The sequence below is a fragment of the Necator americanus genome, chromosome II (genome assembly GCF_031761385.1).
Source record: "Necator americanus strain Aroian chromosome II, whole genome shotgun sequence".
NCBI lineage: Eukaryota > Metazoa > Nematoda > Chromadorea > Rhabditida > Ancylostomatidae > Necator > Necator americanus.
Window position 1 is genome coordinate 4,214,742 of NC_087372.1, and position 17,096 is coordinate 4,231,837.

At 38.2% G+C, this 17,096-nt stretch overlaps 1 protein-coding gene across 4 annotated transcripts; it reads right to left on the reverse strand.

The window, feature by feature from the left end:
• Window positions 1-138: 138 nt before the first annotated feature.
• RB195_016829 (uncharacterized protein) lies at window positions 139-10,496 on the reverse strand (the record flags this gene model as incomplete). Of its 4 annotated transcripts, XM_064183542.1 has the most annotated exons (26): window positions 139-229; window positions 1,032-1,163; window positions 1,486-1,619; window positions 1,759-1,858; window positions 1,959-2,056; window positions 2,146-2,262; window positions 2,586-2,675; window positions 2,734-2,823; window positions 2,905-3,000; window positions 3,080-3,239; window positions 3,320-3,417; window positions 3,612-3,753; window positions 3,997-4,121; window positions 4,222-4,349; window positions 4,516-4,603; window positions 4,666-4,829; window positions 5,407-5,516; window positions 5,668-5,837; window positions 5,917-6,044; window positions 6,112-6,246; window positions 6,312-6,446; window positions 6,532-6,636; window positions 6,834-6,887; window positions 6,978-7,019; window positions 9,603-9,678; window positions 10,389-10,496. In XM_064183542.1, the coding sequence occupies 26 exons, from the start codon at window positions 10,494-10,496 to the stop codon at window positions 139-141; spliced, it is 2,916 nt and encodes a 971-aa protein (XP_064039421.1). The 4 variants fall into 4 exon arrangements, with proteins under 4 accessions (XP_064039421.1, XP_064039420.1, XP_064039422.1 ...); XM_064183541.1 differs by lacking the exon at window positions 6,978-7,019; XM_064183539.1 differs by lacking the exons at window positions 9,603-9,678; window positions 10,389-10,496 and having other exon boundaries at window positions 6,978-7,044.
• Window positions 10,497-17,096: the final 6,600 nt, after the last annotated feature.

Below are 17,096 nucleotides of genomic sequence, written 5' to 3' on the forward strand. Positions count from 1 at the left end.
CTTCAGGGGTTACACGACTACGAGTTTAGACATAACGTCATTACAAAACGCTGAGAGAAACACAACAATACTTAAGTAGAAATGTACAAACCAATAAACAAATATGAAGTGTAAGATTCAAAAATACTCTGGGAGTACTTAGAGTGCAGTGGAAATGACTGAAGAAACACCGTGTACCATCAGCGTAGGTGGAAGAGAATCTGTCAGACGCCGGATTTGATCCAAATACCTTAATGAAATCAGTAAATACACGTGCGAACTAGCAAATATAAGTATAAACTCAAAACTTGTTCTAATTATGAAAGAATTATAAAAGACTGAAATGACTGCGCGGGCTAGCTTTAATCCATGCGTGCGTGTACTACATGATCTCATGTTCTATTTAAGGAAACTGATTATAGTACAAATGGCTATAGTTGTCTTCTACCTCTTGAAAATCTCCTGTGTTTCTCATCTAGTTGGTCATATATCAAATATATAAAAGTGTGAGAAAGGAAACCGACAAAATCATTATTTTCGGACATAATCTGTCCACGTTCTCAGAATGTTTATAACATTCGTTATCAACACCCAAATATTCCTTAGCATGTAAAACAATCATTATATTCATGGCCGTCGTCCTTAGAACGTTGTATTAATCTACTAGCCCAGTCAACACAGAATTTTAGCGCTTTAAAACGATTTTTTAAACAAAACTTTTGCCACGTCGATTATGCTAAGAGAATCTATTTATGGAGAATCCAAAGAGGTCTGGATCATCTGGAACAGGGTAACTTTCAGCAGCTAAAGACTGTTCGAAAGAATAATAATCAATTATATAACTTAGATTTTCATCTTTAACAAAGATAGTGACGAAGTGGTAAAGGAACTAGACCAACAAGGCTCGGACGGGAATTTTTATGTATTTCACGATGGAATTCGTTCAAGAAATCACTCATGACTAAATAATTCATTTTTAATCGGACTTTTTTTTTAGTATCAATGCTTTCATTTTTCATATTTTGCACTGGTGTATAGACATAGCAACATACCTGTCAGCATTCAAATTTGCATCATCGGGTGGTAATGGAAGATTGAGTAGGGTGATTGCTGCTTCCTCGCTGTAGCGCTTGATCATATCATTGAAAGCTGTCAGATACGGGACCGGCAGATCAACAGTTGGTCTGCAAGTGATGTCAGCAGATAAATATAATATTATTTCAGTTAGTACGTATTTATTGGACAAACGTCAACAATATAGCTGAAACTTTAAATGCTGGTATAGGAATTACGCCGGAAAAACCTAATCTGAGTAGTATACTTGAGTTTTGAAAAGAACAACCTATAATTCCAACTATCCAGTGGTTTTTGAGACTGTGGAAGTTACACAAACTAATTACTACAATAATCTTTGCATTTTTGTGCAATTTTGAGTGCATTATATAATCAATTAAGTAAACATACTCTAGTGAATGTTACAATAACCACTTCTCACGCAACACTTACCGTTGTGAATTCGCAGATGCGCCATTTTGAGGAAAATGACAAACTACGTGATCCCATGGTACGACAATTGACTCAGCTTTAATACGTAACCAGTCGAGCATCTGTTTCAACTGTCTATCCCGTCTATGCATATCCTTAAATGGCTTCACATTACTATAGATAACTTCAACATGATCATAAACTACACGCAGGGCTCCAAAGCGACAAATTAGATAATGAATTAATTATTTGCTATGGTAATGTTGTACTAAAAACTAGTTTCTAAAGCACTACCTGCAAACTATTTACACAAATAAACACTCTTAGACGAGAATAGGACCTCCATCTGGATGACATTGAGAGGATGCATGCCAACTGTAGAAGGAACAATGAGCTGAAAATTCTTGGAAATAGTATATAATGAGACTATAGACCACTAATTATTGCAGTGAAGCATTGAGTTTGCCAATAAAGATATTAATTAAATAGCAAACCTATTATCCCAGCCTAATCCAGTTTCTACGGGCTTTTGCAAATCAACCGGCCAAACATCAATGTATCGCTTTTGATTCCAGCTTCGTGAGAGTGCCTCCTATAAATTAGCTAACTTTCAAGATTTGTCAATATGGCAACCATGCACATGAAATGTACATATTTTATAATTGCTAGTCAATCAATAACCTTGTCCATTTTGTGGAAATGCCGCGCAATGCACAAACTCTTTGTCATATGTAGCACATCCTTCAGGACATTCACGTAATCGATCGGAGTTAATCGTTCCAAGTTGCCGTTAAGTTCCTTAAACAATTTAAAAGTTTACAATAAATATTCTATGATAGCAACTAGTCCCCGTTAAGTTGCACTATGCATTCAGTTGAAATCCAATCCATAATGACATATACAAACGACAACGAATGTTTATGCAGCGCAGTCGCTTTAGTAAAAGGCAGTGGTATGCAAGGCCAAAATTTTGCAGATGATGAACAGTTTGTCCGAAGGCTCGGAAATGAAATGAACAACCCCTAAGTGTTGTTTGCAGGGAACTATTTCAAATCCTACTTTGCATTTCTTCTCTTCGCTTTAGAGAAGCTACCAAAGGAAGAGAAATGAAAATCCCTTACTTTAGGCATGTAATCACCAGCTGTGAAATACTCAACAACAGCTGCACGATCGATCTTCGAGTAGCGTAGATCCTTGAGCAGCTGCGATTCCTAAACAGAAACTTCCCCTCAGTAAAAGTTTTTATCGCATGACATCGAAAGCAAATACCTGTAAAGTAACGTCTATTGGTGTGGCTTCGTGGAAACCTAACACTACAGTGTTTGGCTTCATTGCACCAAGACCAGATAGTCGCATAAGCTAAAAATGGGATTTTCACCACAACCACTTGAAGAGTTTGTTTAAAAATGCATGTCTACTAGAAAACAATACGTCTACTACCTGTTGAATACCCTGCCTAATGCTACTTGATAGAGTTAACTCGACAAATGCTTTGAGCTTGAGATAGTCCACCAGAGACAACCAGTAGGGGAAAACCTATGTAAGAATGAGTGACAAGACCTGGGATGTATAAGAAAAGAAATTTCTAAAGTAGTACTGAAAAAAGTCAACTCACCTGTTGAAGTGGATCTACCGCTTGATTGGAATCCAAATCACCCTTTCGAACATGTCCAATAACATACAATCCGGATTTTTTGAGATCATTTACAAAGTCCATTAGAGGACATGATGACGACGGCCTCGAAACAAGCAAAAGTATCTGTGGACGCCAATATCTGAACTGGTTGGGACATAACGACTACTTAACGCATATTATCTTTTGCGAATCTCAAATGAATACAGAAATGTGACTTACTTCACATGTTCTTTCCTTACATCCAACAGCAACAAATATTTCCTTACTTGGTGGTATATTAGCGCTTGAGAAATCGAACCTGATGATACCGCAGGCGCCTGAAAATCGTGAACACTTTTATTGAAGCAATTCCACGGCCTCTTTTAGTCGGGCGAAAAGGAAAGACCTCGAAAGAAAGGTAAAAATAACAATAACACGCTCTTCAAACGAGTTGAGAATTATAAGGACAAAACGCAAGCTACAACTAGCATGATTTGGGTATTATTTTGTTAAGCAAAAAGAGTGCAGTTACCTGGTAATGGAGAACCATGATAAGCGACATAAGGACCACAACTCCAATAGCACTCATTGATGCGTCTACAACCAGCATCATCGTTGTTGTGCATACAACACCAAGAGCACATGTCCACCATGCAAAATATTTGAATGTTGGTCTGAAAGGACAAAATGTTACGATGTTTACTATTGTGAGGTGAGGTGGTCAAGTTTTATAGATTGGTTGGTTGGTTTTAAGGAGCACATCATATATCCTAAACACAAAATAAATGTTTATAATTTCGAAAAACCTAATACATCACACGTTTTTTCGTTAAGTTTGATCAATATGCAATTTTCTACAAAATTAAAGCAAATGCATAATCCGAGAAGTTATTTCAAATAATATAGAATCGTTGTACCTGAAATTGGGTGCACTGGTAAGCTCGAGAGCCAAACAGGCGATGTTCACTCCCATGTACGAGAGTAGGAAGAAAATTGATGTCAGTTTTGCTATCTTGTTCATTGCTCCGATCAAGAATACACCCTGAATAATGGTGAAGCGAGAATTATAGAAAAAAATGGCGATTGAGTGAGTGTGAATGAAAAAGAGCAAAGTTAATTTAAAAAAAAGTTGAAAAACATACCACCACACAAAGCCATGTAATGATTACAGAAACCACTGGATTTCTGTCACCAATTTCAATTTTAGCAGGTCTAAGTAGGTATCCAAATAGTTTGTCGTGAGATAAGCGATTCAGTACACGTGAAGACCCTGCAAAACAGGATGGAACAATTTGTTCGTAACTATGAAATTACTAAATCTGAAATAGGAAATCCAAAAAATAATTTTGAAAAAGGTGAACGTTAAAATAATAAAATGCTTGCTACTTCACCGCAATATCTTGAAAAAAAATCAAGTTTACTGGAAATTAACTTACCAATTAAATTACTCATCGATGAGAACAAAGTTGTGGAGAAGATCCCAATTAGAATGAACCAACGTTGGAAATTTGTATCCATCATAACCTATTAACGAGGGACACTATGTGATAGTACAGACATTGATATACCAATTAATTAATCCTTACGGTGTAATCATTCTGCAAAAGATATCTACTCGATGTGGCTGCCATAAGAAAGGCTGTCATAATATAGACGAAAAGAGTGATAAGAACAGCTTGCACGGTTCCACGAGGAATTGAAACTGAAGGGCGAGCCAACTCACCGGACATATTTGCGCCAGCCATCAGACCTGAAAATAATTGGTAGGTTATTTCGAATTGAGAGAGTGAGATATAACATACTGTTTCAAAAGCTATCTGAGAAAATTCGCTGCTAAATCTAGTTCTTAGAAAAGAGGCCCGGGAATAGTCCTGATCTTCCCTTCTTTCTAGAGTGAGGACAGAACATGGCTAAAAAACATCCAATACCTACTTTCATACCTTTCTTCTTTATTAGCTACATTCCTCTACCACATACTTAGAAGAAATTCAATTTTTTTTTTCAGAGAAAGAAAGTACATATTGAAAGTAGTCCATAGCATTCATAATTGAAGATTTTAAACTCATAGAGGTGAAGGAAACAGTTGGAAGGTTTAATCATTTTTATTCGAATGAAGCCAACTGAAAATTGCATATAAAAATGCATTAATTAGATTCTTATACAGCTTTTTTGTATCCTTGCAATGTATTTAAAAGTGTAACTTTAGATAGTTCCATACAATCAGAGTTTTAGAATATGAAGCTATTCCTGTTGCGAACTTAAAGAAAATAGTTGCAGTTATATCTATGAAAATTAAGAATTTCAGTAACAAATCAATCCCAACTTACCAGTTACTCCTGAGAAGATAATGGCAAACATCAGTGCAAAATCAGTTTGCCTCTCTGTCGTGTAATCCATGGTGTAGTTTGTAAACATGTTCTCACCCAGTGTTCGAAAACTTAAAAAAAAATTATTGGATCGCAGACCTAAGATTCGGCTGTTTAGGAGAGATCCAGCAAGCAACTGGAGATCTCAAAATCATCGGAGAGTTACAGAAAAAAGAAGGATCAGGACGAATCAGATCTCGCTACCAATGTTTATAAACCGACCTGAATCCAGTGTAGTTCGCAGTCAGAGTCTGGTTCAACTGCACTATCATTGGGCTGTCAGGGTTGGAGGCATTTTCGTGCACCCGATATGCTGGAGTATTCACCTTCGGAATTGGAACTTGCATAGGGCCGTCAACTATCACAGAGAATATCCACGTTGAGTAACATATCTGTAAAAGAAGAACTACTATGAGAATCGCATTGGTTCGCCTAAAGCTAAAACGAGCTATAACGAACAAAAACACCAACCGAGATTAAGATAAAAGTGAGCAGTGCAGTTTTTGCAAAAATACCAGCTCCAAGTAAGCTAAGTATTAAAAGCGCAATTGAGACAAGTACACAGTAAAAGAACCTCCAAGTGGGTGAGTCGGGAAATTCTGAATAGAAATCTCTGTTAACATATGTCAATCAAGTAAACGAAAAAAAAAACGTCGGAAAACTAACGTCCATTCCCCAGATTATTCAGCAACGCTTCAGTGAATCCAGAAATGTACAATGCACACGAGAACACATTTGCCACAAAGAATAACACTCCAATGGCACCACCAAACTCGGGTCCAAGGGATCTACTTATCATATCTGTAAACCTAATCTAAGACGTCATTGAAAATTAATTTAACATATTGTGTTAAAAATGAACTCACAATAAACACCTCCTCCTTCAACCGCTCCGTTAGATGAGATGGCGCAAAGAGAAAGGACCGTTAGCATGACAATTGCATAAGCCATTGCCAACTGCACTACCGTCATAAGGAACCCCAACTGTCCTACCACAAATCCTAAAACAAAACATGCTGAGAAAATATAGGCCGAACAGAAGACGGCCAAAAAGAAGACTTTTCTAGTACGGAAGAAACAACTAACCCATTCTCATAAAAAGTAAAATGCTGAACATCGACAACGCCACCGGAGCAAAAACACCAGAAATTGTGGAGAGTCCATTGGGTCGGGATTGTGAAAACTCTATGCCTTAAAAAAATGGGAAGTTTACAGTTCTAGTATGTTTTAATGACCAAAAAAATACTTCCAAAATTTAATTGGGATAAGATAAAGATAATTCTATCATTTTATTGTAAAGTGCTACAGGAGGCTCGGATATATAAAAAACGATGAGAAAGAATTAAAACATTTCCGATATGAATGAATTTGCAATAAATGGAACTCGCTTGGTGACGACGATCCACCATTTGGGATGTGGTTGGCGCGATTGACGTCATCCTCTGAAAAGCAATGGAATAATTCGACACATCCAAAAAAGCTGCAATTGAGGCTTACATGTCACACGGGCACGCAACTTCCATTTTTCTTACCTGTTGAATTTTCTGGTGATGTTGACATCACATAAGGAGACGCTGAATCACTATCTATTGTGTACATGGCGCTCAGCTTATCAACTTTTGGTAATTTTCCACATCACTACGAAATATTGCAGACGAAATTCACACGAAGTTCAGAGCAACTCTCAGCTTCACTTTTTATTTCCACTGAAGTGTAGCAATGAATATGTTTATTGAAATATCGTAAAAGAAATGTAGGGTTGTGGTCGAACGGATAGAAAAAAGACGGCATTGAGTTGAAAACGTAATTTCAGTACAAATTTGAGCTTAGTTGAATTCTCCGAAAGTGGGCAATATATCACAAGAAAGGCAAGGTGCTCATAGGATATGAGGATGCCAAGAAAAACTGGCATGCTTTGCATTTCTGGCGAAAAGAAACGAAGGCTGTGAGCACACAAAGAGGGTTGAGCAAACAAATGACAAACAGCCCGACATCATCATAGAACCCCTAAAGCATAAATGCGAAAAATGGAAAAAATTCTACGACAGAATGAATTGCAAAGTACCCAACTGGCAACAGCAATGACTGGGTAGACGACCACAATTTCAAATCGGTTACAAGAAAGTTTAATAAGCATGGGGAAATCTCTACTATATGAGATCAGTAACGGAGATCTACAAAATTTCATAAGCCTACGAACTCCAGGTAATGGTCAATGCAATTTTGAGGCCTGATTCAAGTGCTAAGAAATAATTGTTCGACGAATTCAAACAGGCATAGAAGAAAGCTATCTCAGTAGGATGAAAACAGACACAAAAAACAAATGAGATTCATTTAAAATTCCTATAACACATGCCTCGGTTTGCGAAGGCTGAATTCTTTTTTATATCTCTTTCGGAATTAAACCATTTCCTTACATATGACGTTGCAGAGAATACCGCTGCAATGTAACGCTAAGAAATAGCCAATAGGAATCTATCCGCTTGTTGGGATAGATTTCTTTCGAAGAAACATGGACAATAACCCAAACAAAATCCTTTAGTAATTTGCAAAAAATGAAGCTTCTGATTGGGCTACATACTGGAGCAATTCAATTTATGCGACTGACCAATTTAGACTACGACAAATACGAGATAAGAGGCCGATAAGAGATAGAAATTCAAATAAATTCAGAACCAAATTCATTCAAAAACAAGCAGAGGGACACGTAAGCGCTGTGAAACGATACAGTGAATGCAATCGAATTAATTCAGTGTTCCGCCTATATAACACGCAACATAAACACATCAGATGGTTGAAATGTATTATGACCAGCAAAAGAAAACAACAACAAAATTCTCCACCCACCGGAAATGTTGAAATTCTAGCTACGTAGGAAGTTATGAAGCAATATAATAAATGTAATAGCTAAACGATAGCGAAGAAAAGCTAAAGATCAACATCGTCTACCGCAGCGATTCCGTCTATTGGCAAAGAACTTTCAGAGGTTCAATGACGAATGTGCTGTTGTTCGCTCAAAAAGCGCTATAAGGGTCCACGACTGCACTATGGCCGCATTTCCGTCAGTCACATGACGACGAAATAAACGCGCCTAGCAACGGGATTTATGCACCGCCAAAGCTATTTTTTCTATAAAATGCATTGGCAAATAAAACAAATAGTTCTGGAGATGAGTGAATGCCTAAATCGGTTCAGCACCGTGATGAACACAAGAAAGACACGTACACCGACTCTTATAGGAAAGGCAGAGTAGCCCACTAGTGACGAGTGCTACTGTGAAATAAAAACATTTCAGTGGTTAACAACAAAAACCACATAAGAGAAATACAACATTTTTCTGGCACCATTAAACAATACTAAAAGCTAAGAGCACTATATCTGCTTTAGAACTAGAACTACAAGAAGGGAATAAGATGGAAATGTTAGATTTAGAAGCCATTAAGCAGGAGCAGTCGTGGAAGTAAAGAAGTGCTTAGAAACCGCAAAACATCTGAACAGTTTTTTCTTTCAGAAGCGAAGGTAACATTGATCTAAACCTAGAGGAAAAACGTGCATTACAAATAAACTTAAAGAACATCTTCCATAGCAAAAACATGGACTGCACAGTACAAGTACATCAATATTGAAGGTGGGCGATGAAACGCAAAGTGCACTGCAGAGATTTGCAGAGAAATTCCACTGCAGAAATTCTCTATGTAAAAAGGACTGCAAGCGACTAAGCAGAAAAACTGATCCGAATTTAGAAGTACATACTTAAATTAGTGCCCAATTTTTGAAGATGCCAGCGAAATAGTGTGTTGATAAGAGAGGGAGAACACGTGCACCCGGGCACGGATTAGCGTGTTCCCTGCACTTAGATAATCAAAAACAGATGAGACGCTGTGTAATCACACTCGTCATGCATGCCAGTCATAAGGTCCATAAGATATTCACAGATAGAGGGATTCTACAGTAAATCGACCTTTTTTAGAGCTAAGAAAAGCGATAGAAATCGTGATTTTTCTGTCACACATATGACCGTGTTGTTTCACTTCACAATTTACTAGTAGGATGTATTTTTTTTTTCTAATCAAACGCTTATTTTAACCTCAAGACGTCTGAAACATATAACAACAACATAAACTCAAACAACAAAACAGCGTAGTGGAGAAACTCACCAAAAATAAGCGGTTTGTCATCAAAGCCCTTCGCTTTCTCTGCACTTGGCATTGGGGTCCCGTTGCTGGTGGTAGGCTAAGGATGCGTTACTATCAGTATGAATATTGCACATAATCATCAAACAGTACCGAGAGATACAAATGATAGTTTAATAGATTAATAGAAATTAGAACCATGAAGAAGTAAAGTTCTCTGTTCAACTATGAATAATTATTGATGGGACATTTCAGAATATTTTGGAGATAAATACTTTGGCTATAGACTTTTAAGAATTTCAAACAAAATCCGCAGTAAATTCTAATGAATAATTCCGCCAAAATATTCTGAAGAGTGGTATTGATTTAAAAAAAAAAAAACTGGTTCAACGGGAAATGGTAAAGCTGAAAGCTAGAAAGGACGGCTACTATAACATTCAATGTATACGATTTGAAAATCGCTGTAGTTTGAGATGCGATCGATTTTTACTGGTGCGAAAACTACAAAATTTAGGACTGTTAGCGATTTAAAAATTATTTGCGACTGTGTGGAAAATTGTAGTGCATCGTGCCTCTTCAATAAAAATGTAGCACCCCAAAAATTTTACATTGCTGTATCTAAGAGCGATTTATTTCGAATAATTTATAAGGTGAATGGCCAGATTGCGTGTAATTACCACACAACGAAAAAACGTGAAAATCATGAATAAAAGAGTGAAAACCACAAAAGTCACAATTTTCAATGGTATAGTAATTGTATTACTTTTCTTAATAACTTGACTCTTTTTTAATGAGGAAACATGAAAGTACCTGAGTAGAAATAACTCCATTCGGGTCGAACATCTCATTTACAATGCCACCGTAGGAGGTGGTTGAAGCACCAGAGGAGAGTATCCCCGGCTCTTCACCCAAGCGCATTCTCGCTGCAAAATCAAACATATACTTAAAGCAGAAAGAAAAATTTGAAGAGATCCAATTACATTCCAGGATGGAATGCTGGAAGCTTAATGAGAATCGATATTTTTCATACAAGAAGCAATCACTCAGTGCGATAACGAATCCAGCTCCCTGGAGAGGTATGAGGATAGAAATCAAGGATAGATCCAACACAAGCATTTATCATTTACGTCAGTTGTCAGACGAAAAAAAGTGTGAAAGAAAAGTTAGGAAAAGATGGAATGGAAAACAAAGGACAAAACGATCAGGAGATTTTTACAGTAGAGCTGGACCAGACCAAGAACAACAACAAGAATCACGAATGATAACAATGAACTGCAAAATTCGGTGACAACAGCGATAAATGTGTCCTAGTGTAACTGCACAAGCGGATACAGTATGGATATATAATATTTTTCAAGCATGGATTTTTTTGTTTGTACTTCTACGCTGCTGGAGGCTCGTCGATCCAAAAATGACATGAAAAGAGACAGAGAGGAAAAAAGAGTACGTCGGTTACTCTCACATATCATCTTCTTGTTATTTTTTCTACTTAATCGATTTTCTTCGTACAAAGCGGGATTGTAGCTAATTAAAACGTGAAACGGTCGTCGATATTTTCGTACAATATGTCTGATTATTAATACATGAATTATACGACCAAAACATCGTCAACGAATTGATATCGGAAACGAAAAGGACGTATATCGATCGCGTGGTAGCGGCTCTTCAGCCCGACCTCGGACCGGACGGAGGAACGGCCGTTCTTTCGCGCGCCGACGTCCCACTCCACGTAGGCCATTGACCGAACGTTTCTCTTACTGAATCAATCAATCGATCAATCGGCCGATCAATAGGGATCGGTCCTTCTTTTCGCCCGGAATGGACTCTCTGTATTCCATTGCTGTAAAAATGTCGAATCATTGACTAGCTTGAATCTTTTAGCTTGTACACCTATATGACTCTATTTTTTCACATTTTGAAAATTTCAAATAATTTTCAAAACTGAACACTTCTCTTCTCAACTATTCTTCGTTCACAACCAATTAGTACTTCTCCAGCTTCTTCCATTGTCTAAAACTGCTTAATTTAACTGATTTCTCCATGTTTCTGGGAAATCCTCATGGAAAAGCATTAGAGGAGGCTACGTGACAAATCTCTCCCTAGAAAGTTCTCTCTTTTTTCTTAGGAATTTCTAAACAACCACCTGGAACGTTTTAAAGTTCTCCAACTGAGCTTTTCTGAATAGAAGTTTACCCTTTTCTAAATTTCTAAGCTAAATGAAGGGAATGTTCAATTCAATGCGAATTAGTAATTGGTGAAAAGTGTGCTCTGTTCACGATTTGAATCGCCTGCGTTCAAAAACGTCCACAGTTTCTGAATCATTCCCGGATAGGTGCCATTTGAAATGTTTTTTCTTTAAATCGTGTGATATTCTTTTTTCTTCTACTATTCTTCTTCTTGAAACTTATTCTTGCACTACTACTGAGCATATTTCTCAATTCTGTTGCATATGTGTAGAAATATAAAGAAGCGTAACCAGCAATTACTTTCCTTCTGTTTCTGAACCGTAAATGGTGAGAAGAGGCTTGAGATAAACCTTCTGATTAGGTTTAAATATCGGCCCTAGTGGTCCATAATTCTCCTCGACGTGGCTTTTGTCTTTTTTCTGTGACTACGACTATGGGAGTCGACAGGCTCGGTCTAGATTTACTTCAATTCATTGTTTCTATAATTAAAGTAAAGAATAAGTATGAAGTTTAATTCTCTGAATGACATTGTTTGTATCTGAGTACGGCAGATATTCTAGGGATGAGAGTTTTCCTTTACAATTCAAATATAACATTTCAAAATCTTTCACGTTCTGTATCCTTCTATCCTTTGTACCGTTACAAACTTATGTACTATTGTTTCTTATCGTTCTTGATTGGCTATCAATTGAGTCGGGGATTTGTTTTTGTTCGTCGAGTAGCACTGTTTTGAGTACGGATTCTCCGCTCATCATCACTAATGTAGATTTCCTATGCATTATTTCACTATCGGATTTTGTATGGGATTATTCAAAGATACGGTGTTGTTGAAAAAAATCTTCGTGTCGATAGAGTGGCTTGACCATTCCAATGTCAGTATTTTTGCTTTGAGTTTATTTTATATGGGTTGAATGGTGCCTGAGGATCGATCGTTCTCAATGGATATCAAAGGAACATATAAGTGTAATGCAGAGATATAGTCGAGTCAAAACGACATGAATCACGAGTGTAGTTGCGGTGCATTTGCGTACGCGCTCAAAACGGCGCAGTGTAGGCGGCAGTTGGGACCGAGGTGGGACCGTCGCAAACTGGTGGTATGGGTGGTGCCAGCAAGGGTTTCACCACGCTCCTAGCTGCTACGGTGCACCGAAGCGCCTCGAGAGAATTTGCGTACGCAATTGCGTACGTGCGTCATGTCATTTTGACTCTACTATAGACGCACTTACATTGCTTTGAGAAGAAGTCTGCTGTGTCTCGCGGCTCAAGATATCCGGTACCGACTACAAGAAAACGTTTCACGTTTGAATGATGGACTTCTCAGGAACAAATGGGACCCTGGCTAGCGCCACTCATCGTTGCAGTCCGAGTGCAGAACCTAGCCATCGTCCAACTTCGCTCTTCCAACTGCGCTTACGCAACTGCACTGAGCTTCAGGTCCTTTTAACCCGACTATAAAAGCTTAAGGATAAAGTGTGTGGCCGTTTATCGATCCGCTTGGGATGCGCCACCACCTTCACTCCAATTCAGAACCGTTTGAGGTTTACGAACGTGTAACTAGCCTATACAATGACTTGCGGGGGCTAGCCGATGACCCAGACAAGTCTGGTACCAATTTACCGACCTCGGAGGATGTTTGGTGAGCAGTAGGGCGGATTCGAACCTCTCATCCATCTTGCAGACAGTGGAACCTCTTACCGACTGCTCTTCATCGCACCTGATCCGATTTTGAGGAGGAAAATTCAATTTTCTAGCCTAAGAAATATGAATTCACCGATCTCTTGTCTGTAATTCTTGCCCTCTCATCAGCTTATATCTATGAATCCCAATCCTAGGATTTCTGAGAAGCTCAAAATATCCTTCTGAAATCCCCCATAAAGCCTTGTTTCGTTCCTGATTAGACACATTGGAAATACCAACTTCATTTGGTGGAGGTGCTCATCCCAAGATACTGCTCATAGATTCCTTGGGCTACTGTATGTCAAGAAATGTGTCAACATAAAAGCAGGAATTGAGCCATCACCTACTTATAAATGTAGCCAATATTCTCGGTAAAAAAGCAGAAATTGAACGATCAGTGGAAGAATTGTAACGGAAATACTTGAGAAATAAAACACCTTAATGAGAGGGAGTATAATCTCAGGAGAATCCGTTCAATGACGGATAAAAATGAAGATAATATAACTGGATGAAAACATCCTTCAAGGCCATACAATGGAATGAGCGAAACTAAGAGTCTTGAGTTTTTCTTCGGTTCTAGTTAATGAAATGAAATTGGCTAGAGACGAAGAGGAATTGTTGAAAAGAAAAAAAAAACTGCCAGAAGCAGACTGCAGAGTGCACAGCATAATTTTCCATGCGGTGTTTTAAAAACGAAGTGCAACTGACGAAAAGACAACTGGTGAACGACATTAAACATCTTTTGAATTAATATTAATGAAGGGATGATCGTCATCAATCAGTGGAACGTGTTTATTGATCAGGAACTTCATTAACATATGTGGGAAGGATTCTGTGAGGTGAAAGTTCGGAGAGATGGAATTAATATCGACGGAATATATACTGACGATAAGAACTAGGAGCCTACGTGCAAGCCTTCTCAGCTTCTCTACATTTCTGCTATCCCAGAAAAAAAAAACATCTTCCTTCGAAGAAAACGAAGAATGTGTAATGAGAGATGCATGAAATAGGTACGCGTATCCGGGGGGAACACTGGTGAATGGTAATGATTTAAGATTACGAGCACGTCACAGAAACTCATTAAACTATTCTTTTTTTTTCAAGAGTATTAGCGTACCGGTGAATACTAAAAATGTGAAACAAAACCATGGACACAGTCAAACACTGCTGCCGAAAACACCCGAGTAGTAATTCTAGGTGAAGTTCAGTACTGTAAATGTGCGAAATTCCGTCGAAAAAAAAAACCACCGCTTCTGAAGAAAGGAATGAGGTCGTACATGGGAATGGATGGAAGTAGTGGTCTTCTAAATGGTCCTCAACCATTAAACGAGTGCTAGTCAATGACAAGAGGCAAGACTAGCTACCGTATTTCATGGAAATACTAGTGACGAAGGCGGTGTCCTCAAGGAGGAGTTGGTGGTTTTTTTTTCTTGCGTTCGCATGCTCATGACTACTGCGAAAAGGAGCATAATTGATATAGGCGTGGGTTGTCCGTTGTTTCCTGTGGTTATGCGAAATCTGGATTGGCGATTATGATGTTTCCCAGTAGAATGATTTAAGCTAGCTTTGAAAAAAGAAGCTTGTAAAGGTTGCTCGTGAAAGTGATCAAACATGGTTGACTCGCAACAAAATCGCTCTACATAATCATCTAAAACATAACCGAGATTGTTTCTGCTTGTGCTTTCGTAACTTACCATCGAACCTACTCGCAGTGGAAACGTTTCTGTGTTTCTAAGTGAATAAGTATGTATGCCGCCATCCGAAGCAATGAAACTCAGTCAGTTTCGAAAATTATGTGCATATACCGAAAGAGAAAAGGTGCAGTTATTCAACCGTTGGATTTAGGATTCTCTGGAATTAGGCATGGATGGAATATTTGGTTCGTATACTATCGAAACATACTGAAGTCCATCGGGTGAGGTGCTCTGTCATGAGACATTCCATGCCCGAAATGTCTAGAAGGACGAAGTTTTAGTGAGGAATTACGCACCAGAACGGTTTACTGTGAGACCGTTCTGCTACGCTATTAGTAATTGTATGCAGAATTCAGGAAGAAAGCATTAGATGTGGCGATTCTCCCGGATGCGTACGGACAGTGTCCAATGTCCGTGTGGTATGTCTAATAGATAGTAGAACATTACACAAGAAGTTTAACCAAAGAATTCACTGTATCAATGGAGGTGGCGACCCAACACTAGTCACGATAACTCTTCGCTAGAAAAAGAAACGCGGATTTACATTCGTTTTGCGATTTTTCTCTTTTCTTTCTTTCTTTTTCTAACTTGATTCATTTTGCTCTGAATCATCAGACATGGACATTAATCGACTCGAGATTTTGAGATATATCAAACTAGTTTATTTCGAACTCTAGAAAAACAGAGGATTAGCGAAGTTCGAGATTACTGTATTTACTTTAAGACTGTTCTGCTGAGTAGCCGATGGATTCAAATTGTTATGAGATAGTCACTACTTTTTTAGAAGAAGACAGAAGCGAAGATTACGGAAATTACGCCTTTTGTTCGAGTGGCGTCCAGAAGAACTAAGGAAAATTCTATTCTCGTTAAATGAGTAATCGTGTATGTAAGAATGAATGAATAGGATGTTTAGAATGGTCTCCCAAATGATGACTTCAATTAATTGTGGATAAGTGCTTCTTTCAATTTTTCCCGTTTTGTTCCATGGCGATAGCGACTTTCACCAAGAGAGAAACACTATATCACATTCTTTGCGCTGCAATGCACTTTAGAAGCGTCAGATGAAAATAGTGTGCTTGTAGCAGAGAGAGAAGAGAGATTCGTGTGAGTGTTACATTAAAAGCATACATTTAGTAATTCTATGCCGCTTCACTAGCTCATTCGCGCATAACGGAGCACTTTTCAGGCAGGATCGATATCGTTTCGTAAGGCAGTCCTTAATTTTCTAGCCAATTTGTTGTTTAGGACGAGGAATAAGAAGTTCTGGTAGAAAATGAGCTATTTTATTTGCTGGTGAATATTTCGAGAATTCTGAGATCAGTTGGAGTTGTGGAAACATCCAGAAAAATAATAGGTAGAGAAAATAAAGAGATGAGCATTTACATTTGAAATTGAAGCTGTCTCACTGGATAAATGAGAGTGCAGCGGAGGTGGATTATCCGCTGAGGCTCTCATTGTTCTAGGTCGCATTCGTAAAAGGGGATAAACATAGACTGACGTGCTTCGTATTTTAGAACACTGCGTCGGAGAACTAGTTTTCTAATGAGGTATTGTTCAGTTAGAATTCCAAGCAGATGATCATCATTCTTGTCCCATTCTTGCTCCATCCGATGTTACCGGTTCCCATTTGAAATTTGCGATCGAATTTTCTTCCGAAGACAAATTACCTTCTCCTCAAATGTCGGCTAAATTTCCAATCTTCTTCTGTATGGATTTTTAGATTTCCATACAGTTATAGAAAAGATTTCCAGAAGTCACCAATTAAAGGAAAACTATTGAAAGAACTGATGTTAGAGTGTTAGAGATCCTTAGAGAAGGTGGTAGCGATCCTTAAAGGCATCACCTCTTGAATCTGAGGTGGTACGGATTTCAGGTGGATTATTCTTATACGAGATAGTAGATTATGGAGAGGGGGGTGATTCCGTTCATTTCTTCCTAATTGTCGTAAAAAAACGGTCCGG